Genomic DNA, 10,109 nt, shown 5'->3' with positions numbered 1-10,109 from the left:
ACTGGGCTGAGGCTCCGTCAAGAAAACGCAGCTGGGCAGCAGAGATTTCGGACTCTGCGAGCCGGTCCGGGCCCTCCAGGAGGTGCACCTCCCGTCCTTCTTGGGGGGCACCTTCGGAATATGCTAGTGTGCTCTCTACTGCGCAGGGGGACACGGGTATAGTCTGTACCTCGGCACGGATCCCTGGGCGACGTAAGTCCCCCCAGGTGGAAAGGCAGTACCCAGAGCGCTAGCAGAAGGGGCGGACCGGGTGAAAGGTTGGGGGGACTGGATTTGGCTGTGTGTGCCTGACCCTCCCTCAGGCGTCCCCTCGGGAGGAGATTATGGTTCGGACCATCCAGTGATTCCCTTCCACACTCCAAAAACCAGAGCAATTCAGAATCATTGCATTGTGGAAAAGAAGCCCCAGTGGAAAATGATAAAAATTATACTAACAGTTAACAGGGACAGAGTGCTTATTATGTGCCAGAAACATAACGAATCACTTTACATATATTGTCTCCTTTAGTACTCATAATCGTAATAGGCATCTTCTCTTATTAGCTGTGTTTTACAGGGGAAGAAACTGAGGGCCCTCGGCTCAGTTTGAGCTCGCTTTAGAGCCTGCCTCCAGTCACCTGGAGATTCAGTACCATGTTTCATGTTGGAAGTCCCCAGTGGCCCACAAAGTGGGGCTTTGTATGTGAAGCACCCAACCTAATAATCAAGCTCCAGTCAGATGGCTGCAGGCTGCCTGGGAGCTGCAGTATCTGTGGCAAAGAACAAAATCAGGCTGCATGGATCTCAGGGCTGTGAGAACCCGCTGACTGGGTTGTCTTCTTCCTTCAGTCCTCCAGAGAGGTAGTGGACAATGTCGAAAAACTCTGGAGCTCTCCTTGGTCAAGGAGCACAGAAGTGATAGTACCTGGGCGCTGACTGAATCAAAGTGCCATTGGGGAGATTTCTTGCCTCAAACAAAGTTGATATGGGCTCAACACCTGGGTGCACCCTCAACCTCTCATCCACATGTTGACTTCTGGCACCCAGCACAGGTGCTCCAATGCTTGTGAACGAGCCTCAGGATTCATGCTTGCTTTTGGGTTTGGGGCCAGGGTTACTAGACCACCCAGTGTGAGGGGGCTTGGGTCTGTATAACACTATTTCAAGCCTCATGAGGACTACTTCCCTCAACTTTAGATTTCTCCCATGTCATCAAACTCGTGCTTGAAAAAGCTTTACAGCTCCCTTTCTCCTAAGGGCAAAAGTCCTTATCATTAAGCCTGAACAGGCCCAGTGTGACCCCTCACTGCCTCACTTCTGTAGTCCTTCTCTAGCCACTCCCCTTCCACTTTTCATTCCAAACTGAATTCCTCCCAAGTCCTATCCGGGCCTTCACATATGCTGGCCTCTTTGCTTAGGTTGCTCTTCTATTCTTTGCCTGTGTCTACTTGCCCTTCAGATTTGGTTTTTAAGGTGATAGCCCATCTCCACTCCAGTCTCGGCTAGATGCCCCTCCTCTGCACTCCCACAGCTCCCTGAACTTCTGTATCCTGGTACTCATCACTGCATTGTAGTTGCTTGGTTACATGTCTCTATCCCCCACTAGGCCTTAAGCAATGTGGGAAGGGACTGTGTTTTATTCACTGATGTATCCCCAGGGTCTAGAGCAGTGCCTGGCAAATAAAAGCACTCAGTAAATATTTGCTCTATGAATGAATGGCTGATGAAGGTCAGCGGGCCCAACCCCCTCTAGGCCCTGTGTCTTAAGACCATAGCTATCTCAGTGCTGGTCTGAAGGGCAAATAAAACTTTGGCTCCAGCTGGGGCTGGGGGAGGAGTAGGCTCTCAGACTGTTCCTGAAACCTGTGACTTCCAGCTATCTGGCCTCTGCTCTTCTGGCTTGACAGGATTTTGGTGTATGATTAGACTGAGCATTTCTCCACCCAGCCCACCCTCCTAAAGTCCCCCCACAAATTGACCTCACTGGGCCTGCTTTTATGAAAGGTTTATTCCTAGTGCTAGGTCCCAATCTTCCAGGGCTCTAAGCACAATTAAACTGGGTGGGTAGGTGAGGGGAAGCCCATTCAGATGCAGGGCCAGAAATGGGGCTCCCCATTATCCCCACCCCTTTGGTCCCAGTCCCCTTCTCTGCAATGGGGGACGCACAGAGGAGGGACAAAGGGTACTGGAGGCAACATCATGGCCCAGGGGAGCCCAAGAAGAGCTGCCATTGGCTGACAGGGCCTTTTGAGGCTCTGCCATTGGTCAGGGGGCACACCCCAGGATCTGGGGACAGGCCTGAGGAATAATGCGCCATTGGCCAGGGAGTGGTTCTGTCATAGCCTTTGGCTGTGGAGTGGAAGGAAAAGATCTGGGAATGAAGCCCAGTGGCCAGGAAGATAAAGGACAGGGCAGCAGCTGCTGGGCCTGCAAGCCCCCTCCCTACCCACAGCAGTGTGGGCAAAACTGGTGTCAGGCCCCAGCCAGGGAAAGGGAGCCCAAGCCAGAGGGCAGGTGGCAAGGGATGTCCCATGTCCAATCTCCCCCACCCTGGGACTGCCTCTCCCAATGTCCTTCTTGATAGCCAGGTTTGGTTAGGAGCAGCTCACTGCTCCTCTAGCCAGGAGGGCTTCTCAGCTCCTGGAGGCCGCAGCTTGATGTTGAACTGCTGCAGGGTCTGCTCCAGCTGTTTCTGGTTCCCAGCAAAGTAGGCTGACACGGCATTGTGGAAAAGCAGCAGCTGCTTGTGCATCACCTTGATCTGGGGGTCCAGCAGGGTCAGCTGAGACTGGACTCAGATGCCCTTCTTGAGCCTGAGCCCAGACCAGGGGTACATGGATTCTGCTCTGATGGTGCTTTTAGGGTGGGGGCTGACCTCCACTAAGGGAGTCAAAGGATAAGGGTCAGTCTGATGGGAGAAACCTGACTTGATTTGCTGGGATTGGGGGTTCTGGTACCCCAGCTCAGGGAATGATTTTTCCCAGTTATGTTCCTGGGATCAGCAGCCAAATCCTCCAATAAAAAAGGGCCAGGGATTGGAGGGCAGGTGACTAGGAAGGTCCAGGGGGTGAAGGGGCCGGGGGAAGATCCCACCCCTTAGCCAGGCTGCATTTCTCGCATCCAGTACTGGGGAGGGTCGTAGGGATAGAAGGTCAATGTTACAGATGGGAAGGTGGGCTGGGGTTAAAGGGGTGGGGTTGGCACCTTGTTTTCTTCCAGGAACTTGAGCTTGATGGCCACATCTCCCCGCAGCTTCTCATATTTGTCCCGATGGGCCTGGAAAGTGGCCTGGGCACTCTCGAGTCGACCACGCGTCCCTGCATCCCGGGGGCCTAGGCTCAGCTCCTCTAAGTCTGTTCGGTAGGCATCATATTCCAGCCTGGGGAAGGGGTGATACAGGCTGGTCTCCACCCCAGTGTCCTCCACACATACTCTCCTTTCTTTCCTCAGTTCTTATGACCCCAAAGCTCAAACTTCTACCCATGCCAGCCAACTCCCAGAACTCTAGGCCCTACTGGTGCCCACACCTGGCAGCCTCATACTGTTTGACAGTCATGAGCGTGTCTTCCATGGTCTTGGTGACCAATGTGTTGATGCTAGAGACAAAGAAGTTCACAGCCCCTAGCAGTGTCTCTCCATTCTTGCACAGCAGCTTCTGTGTTTCTGCATTGTAGCCAAATTCCTCCTGAGGGCGGAAGGGAGGACAGGCCTTGAGCAACAGTTCCTACCTGACTAAAGCTATAGGGCCCTCATTCCCCTCCTCCCCAGGGAGGAAACAGCCATGGAAACTGGCAAAGGCTGTCTTAGCCAGAAGTTAGTGGGGCCACCCCAGGGATGGCTGGGGTAGGAATGTGGGAGTGGGGTTCTCAGATAAGTTCACAGGACTAGAACAGGGAAAGCTAGTGCAGCAGGCAAGGGAGGGGCTCTGATTAGGCCGAGCACCAATGCAGAGAAGGGTTACTTGTGAGGCATCTAGTGTGCCGCCTCCCCCACCCCTCCAACTTCTGAACCTCTGTACAAACCCTTAGGCTGCCTCCACGGGTGAGTGCTGCTGGGGGTAGGGCTGGGCCTACCCTGGAGGGGTTCTCCCTCTGGGCTGCAGGAGGGAGGGAGGGAGGGAGGCTGAGGGCTGACTGCCTGGGAGGGCCCGGGCCCAGTCCCCCCACCCTCTTTGGCCTGACCAAGGCACCTGAAGCTCTGGGGACTTCTGGCTGAGGTCAGCAAAGGCGTCACCTAGTGCATGCTGGGTCTGCAGCAGGCTGTAGAGGTGGGCTGTCAGTGCCCGGCCCAGCTGCAGGACACTCTCATACTTGCGCTTCGTCTCACGCAGCAACTCAATCTGCAGCTCTAGCTCCAGGTCCACAGTCCGGGAGCCTCGGCCAAATCGCTCTGATAACAGCTGCTTTGTGCACTGATTGGGAAGTGGGGGAATAGGTCAGAGACCCTAGCACCCTGCCCCCCCAACAGGTATCGACCCTAGCATCCCCACACTCCTAGTCTCAGCCATAGATGGGATAGTGGCATCTGGAAGATGGGAAAAGGTACCCAGGGGAAGTTTGGGGGAAGGGAAAAGTGCTTAAATCCCACCTTATATGTGTTGATGCCCCATTTCTTGACGATGTCAAACTTTTCTCCAGCGATGCCCCGAGCCACCTCATCTCCGGGGCCAGCAGGAGTGGTACTGTGAGATGGATGGCGGCCAGACCCTAAAGAACCAAGTTCTCTGACACCAGCCTCTCTCAGATAGAACCAGACAACTCTGTGGCTCCACCCATACCTCCCACCCAGCATATGAAAATGACTTCCCTGAAGTAGCAGAAACTAGAGACAATGAGATTCTCCTACTCACTAGGAAGAACTCATACGTTGTGCCCTGAGACCCAAATCCCAATATACATCTGGCCTCCTTCTGAGGTGGTGATGGGGTCTGGAGTGGGGGGAGGGAGTTGCTGGTGTACAGGGGCAGAGAAAATGGAAGAAAATATGCTGAGAATGGGGTGGCAGGTCAAGGATGGTGGGTCCTGATAACAGGAAACCTCACTGACATTCTCATTTGGAATCCTAGTCAGTGTGAGATTCAAAGATATTTGCTTCTCTAAACTTTAGAGTCTAAAGCAAAACTCTGAGAAGCCTCAGAGTTCCAAATCAGTCTCAAGCTCCAGAGCAGGGAGAACTTCTTTGAAACAGAGTTCTTCATGTGATTCGAGTGGTAGCAGCAGAGAAAGGACAAATGGTTACATCTCAGGGGCTAAATGGCAAGTGGGAGCAGTTGGACAACCCTGCTCATACTAGCAGAAGTTCCCAAGATCTCCAGACATAATTCAAGCTATCTTAGACATATCCTATACTCCCCAGAACCATTCCCCTCCCTCTCTCCACTCAAGCTTCCTGTCCTGTTCTGATCATTCATACCTGTGGGGATGAGTCCATCACCAGAGCCCCCATAGCCACCAGACACAATGCTGGTTTCATTGAGGTTGGGTCCTGACACCATCACCTGCTGGAGGTCCTATAGGCCAGAGAAGAGGGGGGCTTCAGGAACATTGGGGCAGCTGAAGCATTTGGGGGGTGAGAACAAGCTTGGATTGAAGCATCACAGAGAGAGCACACAAGGGAAGTCTGCATAGAATCAGAATGAAGATTTGTAAAAAGATTGGAGGGAGTTAGACAAGTTAGGGGAAAACTAATGGAATGGGGTGAGAGCCCAGGGCTTATGATTTAGGATTCCTAAATTGAAACAATATGGAGAAGAATCAAACAGAAGCACCTGCTCCAGCCCATCATCCTCAGGAAGCTGCCCAGCTTCACCGTTCCCATGGATGGGGATCTCCATTGTGGCTGCCTTCCCTAGAATCCCGTCCGTCATGGCTAGGGAAGGGACTGGAGTCAAAGTCTCCACCCCAGCGCCCTGCAAAGCCCAACACAGACAGTTCTGGAAACTGGCCAGTACTCCAGAAAGAAAGGTCTCCCCCACCATTTCAGAGATTTTAGAGGCTGTCCCAAGACTTGAGTATTCTGGGGTTGGGACACCACTCCTCTTCTCATGGATATGTATTTCTCCCCTCCAAGGTGCATCTTTCCACATGCACACCCAGGCCCCAGATGTCTTCTCATGAACCCCCAACCCCACCAGGATTCAGGTGATCACTCATGCATTCAATCATTCATTTAATAAGTGCCTACTATGTGTCATGCATTATTTGAGGTCACAGTAGTGACCAAGACAGATAAGGTCTGTGCTGTCTTGGAACTTATCCCCATGCAGCTGTTTCCCCCCCAATCAGATTTAACCCCTTTCCAAGGCTCAGGAGCCTACTCCTCCAATTCAGGTATGTTCTCCATTGCTTGGCCTTTCACACTCCCTTAGTGTTTCTTCCCCTTTCCTTCAGGTGGTCTCCCCCTCCTCCATCCCATGCACCTCCTCTTCCTCGGGCCCTCCCCCCCCCAGGCCTTAGTTGAATCAGTTGGTGTATGTTATCGGCCTCTGGGAAAAGCCTCTTTTTCCCACAACATAGTGATCCCTTCCAAAGTCAGTTATGTCCCCCAGGTGTGTTAGTCCCCGCCCCCCCATACACCTGGGCATCAGGTGTGTCCTCATCCTTCCCCAGGGCTCAGTGGCATCTTTCCCTCAGGGCAGATTCGTGCGTTCAACTTCCCCTCACCCAAGTATGTCCTTCTCACCTCGGGCCGGGCCGCTCTTCCCCTCAGGGCGCCAGGCCCGGGCCGCGCGGGGACCTCAGGCTCCAGTTCCCGTCGCGATCCTAGCAGCAGGTCAGGGACTCGGCGGAAGTGACGTCCCCTCCCGGGCAGAAGAAGCCGGCCACGTCGCAGATTATAAGGGCGGAAATGACGTTTTGCCGGGGGCCGGGCCATCCTTGAGCCAACCCCTCAGTCCCTGGGGAGCGAGGAGCGAGTACTTCCGGGGCGTTACCAAGACGCTGTAGGGAAGTGACGTACTGTGCGCGGTGGTGCGATGGAGCCCCAGGCGCAGCAGCAGCAGCAGCAGCAGCAGCAGCAGCTGAGAAACGTGAGTGCTAAGTCGCTGCAGGGCCATAAGTTCAGCTAGCACCCTTGTCCATTTGGCTGGATATCCGAGGGCTGGGAACATCGGGTTGTGGCGTGCGGTCCCGGGAAACCTCGAGCGACGCGGCCTCGAGGTGCCCCTGTATCGCTGAGTTCTTTGTCCCCTTTTCTCCTAGTTGCGGGACTTCCTGTTGGTCTACAATCGGATGACGGAACTCTGCTTCCAGCGCTGCGTGCCCAGCCTGCACCACCGAGCTCTGGATGCTGAGGAGGTTAGGTGGGGAACTCTGTAGGGAGGTTCACCGTAGACTGTTCCCCACCCCGACTTCCCCTGCCTCTGGCCCTGGCCTTTCCACCACCCTCGCCCCTAGGCTGGGGATGGGAAGGAAGGAGACGGACCCGACAGGACACCTTTGGCCTCTGCTTCACCCTGTCATCCTTCTAGGAAGCCTGTTTGCACAGCTGTGCTGGGAAGCTGATCCATTCCAACCACCGCCTCATGGCCGCTTATGTGCAGCTCATGCCTGCTCTGGTACAGCGCCGCATCGCAGACTACGAGGCTGCCTCAGCTGGGCCAGGTGTTGCTGCTGAACAGTCCGGAACCTCACCATCAGGCAGCTAGCCCTCCCCAGCCCCAGGAAGGGAGGCACTGGATGGACCCTCAAATTGAAGGAGCCAGTGGACCTTGGGCTGGATGCAGCCTGTATATAGAGCGAGGGGTTTCCTGAGAGCTGGGTACTATTGCTCCTTTTCCTGGAGCCAATAAACCCGCTTTTACTCTCTTTGGTTTATGTTCTGGGCGGGGAAGCTTTGCCCACTGTATTGGCACCATCCTTTATTCTGTCAGTTAGTGCATATCTGTTGGCTTCAGCCCTGGCAGTGGAGAAATTGCCTTCTCTGTGTGGAAGGAAAACCTTAACATTCCCAGGCACCTGGTTAAAGCAAGGTCTGTGGGTACAATTTTAATGTTAGTAACGTCAACAGGAAGTTGATTCCTGCCCAAATGGCAGAGAAAAATGAGACCTTTTTCTAAATCTGTCCTTCACTTAAATCTGTCTGACTTAAATGGCTTATTTGTGAGTCAGGTGTACATTCATTCATAACTCTTTTTCTGGACTCTAAGGAATTCTGCTAGGTGTAGGTAAAGGAGATAACCAAGGACAGCAGATCAAGAAATCAGACAAAAAAAAAAAAGAAATCATGGACAGGGTATTTAGGCAGTGCCTCCTGGGAAGTCAGTAGCCCCAGAACAGAGATGAAACCTCTAAGAATTTTGGGGTGTTCTGGGACTTCAATCATTTCCCAAGTTGTTACTTTCTTATTATTTTCTGCCTACCCCAGGATGAGTGGTAAAGCCTTTACACCAAGGTCTGTGTGCTTGTCTTCAGGAGCAGTCAGAAAGGGGAAACTTGGGGGACCATATTCTGCAATATAGCCAGACCTAAGGGACAGAAGCCCAAGGGAGAAGTACACCATGGTGGTTATGGGGAAAAAAGGGGATAAAGCAAATCCTTGGGACCGCTTTATCATTGCCTGCATGTCTATAATTTCAGCTCTTCCATCCTCTACCCTACATTGTTCCCACTGTTCCTGTTATTTCCATATTGAGCCTCTCCATTTTTCTCTCATTTATTCCCCTCCTTGTGAAATTTACTTCTGTATTCAGCAGTCTGAATGGCCTATCGCTCCATCACCACATTTTCTTGCCTCCCTATGTCCTTTTTGTATCATTCCAGCTGTTTTATCTTTTCTGTTCCTCCATTCAGACTGCTAGAGAAAGACACAGCTGTGTAATGAACGGCACTAAATATTCAAGGTCTCCAATTTCAACCAAGCCCTCACTACCAACAAGCAACCCTTTGTGGCTTCCTGGTGTATTTCCTCTCCTAATCACCATGGCAATTATTTTACACCTTCACTGTTCTCCTTATCCCCCACTTCACGTCCAACTTTCCCCATCAGGTGACCATGTTTCATTTTTTACAGAGGAAATGGAAGCTCTTAGACACTGGTTCCCACAATAATAAAAAAACTCTTTACAGCCACCCACAGAGCATTTTTCCCTCCTGAATGGATCAGGAAGTTGAAATTCTCTAGTAGCAGACCCTTATAGATACAGATCTGACTTTAAAATCCATGTACATTTTACTACACCAGGCTGCCTCTCAAAATATCCATTGAGCCACCCAATTTGTATGGGTTCTGATACTGATAAATGTCTTGCTTTAATCTTTATAGCAAAACTACAAGTAAGATATTATCTCCACTTAATGGATGAGGAAGCAAGAATCCAGAATGTACCAGAACGCTGTCTTATACATAGTTAACCTCTTGAGAAAAGTGGCTCCAAACAGCTTTTTGCCTCTTTAGCTCCCATATCTTGAATAGAAGGTTTTGCTAGGAACATATAAGTTGCTGACCAGAAACTTCCCTACTGAGTAGCTTTGTGTCTACCCAATAAAGTTCTCTCCTTGGAAAGTATAACTGCAGCTAAAACAGCCTGTGAACTTAACCAATCCAAGATGGGAATGGGGACCTGGAATACTGTGGTGCTGGTGGGAGGACTCTTCCACATGGACATTCGTGTGTATCCTTGCAGTAAATTTCCATTGTGAATTGTCTGTGTTTCCATGTCACATAATTACTACTTGCTGGAGAAGGGCTGAGAAAAAGAACTGTCTTGACTCTAGAACCTATGTTCTTTGAATCTTAAGAGTTCATCTGTGCTTGCTCACCTGCACCCAGGCTGTCCCTAGGCTTGGAAAAACAAGTATCCCTCAATGTAATCCATTAGTTAATCCCTTAAGTTTTTAACCTCTTCTTTTCTCTCTGTTTATAAACATGTTCAGTACTTAGGAGAAGAACCCTACTCCTGTTACCCGTCTGTTACAATCACTGACCTCTCCCTCGGGTCTTGCCATAAAGTGATATCATTGGTGTAATGAGAGCAGTGTGATGTTTTAAGCACAACACAAGAATAAATGTTAACAAAGCTCTCATCACAAATACGTATTGGAGACAGTTGGTATTGTCATTGTGGCTTCAGAACTTGACTGCCTACTTCGTAAAGTCTGATTCCTTTGAGCCTGTTCAACTGTACCACCCTC

General features: G+C 51.4%; 2 protein-coding genes across 4 annotated transcripts; one reads left to right on the top strand and one right to left on the bottom strand.

The window, feature by feature from the left end:
* Window positions 1–1,969: 1,969 nt before the first annotated feature.
* On the bottom strand, window positions 1,970–6,797 carry ARFIP2 (ARF interacting protein 2). 3 transcript variants are annotated; one of them, XM_025894402.2, is made up of 8 exons: window positions 6,661–6,796; window positions 5,747–5,887; window positions 5,392–5,488; window positions 4,567–4,685; window positions 4,169–4,390; window positions 3,507–3,664; window positions 3,184–3,358; window positions 1,970–2,740 (listed from the first exon to the last, which is right to left on the bottom strand). In XM_025894402.2, exons 2-8 carry the CDS (start codon window positions 5,843–5,845, stop codon window positions 2,585–2,587), a joined length of 1,026 nt encoding a protein of 341 aa, XP_025750187.1. In that variant the 5' UTR covers window positions 5,846–5,887; window positions 6,661–6,796; the 3' UTR covers window positions 1,970–2,584. The 3 variants fall into 3 exon arrangements, with proteins under 3 accessions (XP_025750187.1, XP_073739092.1, XP_073739091.1); XM_073882990.1 differs by lacking the exon at window positions 1,970–2,740 and adding an exon at window positions 2,747–2,859; XM_073882991.1 differs by lacking the exon at window positions 5,747–5,887 and having other exon boundaries at window positions 6,661–6,797.
* A 124-nt stretch (window positions 6,798–6,921) lies between these two features.
* Window positions 6,922–9,618, top strand: TIMM10B (translocase of inner mitochondrial membrane 10B). The gene is made up of 3 exons (XM_025848494.2): window positions 6,922–7,006; window positions 7,179–7,274; window positions 7,448–9,618. Exons 1-3 carry the CDS (start codon window positions 6,953–6,955, stop codon window positions 7,622–7,624), a joined length of 327 nt encoding a protein of 108 aa, XP_025704279.1. The 5' UTR covers window positions 6,922–6,952; the 3' UTR covers window positions 7,625–9,618.
* Window positions 9,619–10,109: the final 491 nt, after the last annotated feature.

The sequence above is a fragment of the Callorhinus ursinus genome, unplaced genomic scaffold (assembly GCF_003265705.2).
Source record: "Callorhinus ursinus isolate GAN/ISIS: 27379988/994484 unplaced genomic scaffold, GSC_fseal_2.0 scaffold49, whole genome shotgun sequence".
In the NCBI taxonomy this organism is placed as follows: domain Eukaryota; kingdom Metazoa; phylum Chordata; class Mammalia; order Carnivora; family Otariidae; genus Callorhinus; species Callorhinus ursinus.
Note: the sequence above shows the minus strand (reverse complement) of the source record. Positions and strands in the feature narration are given on the sequence as shown.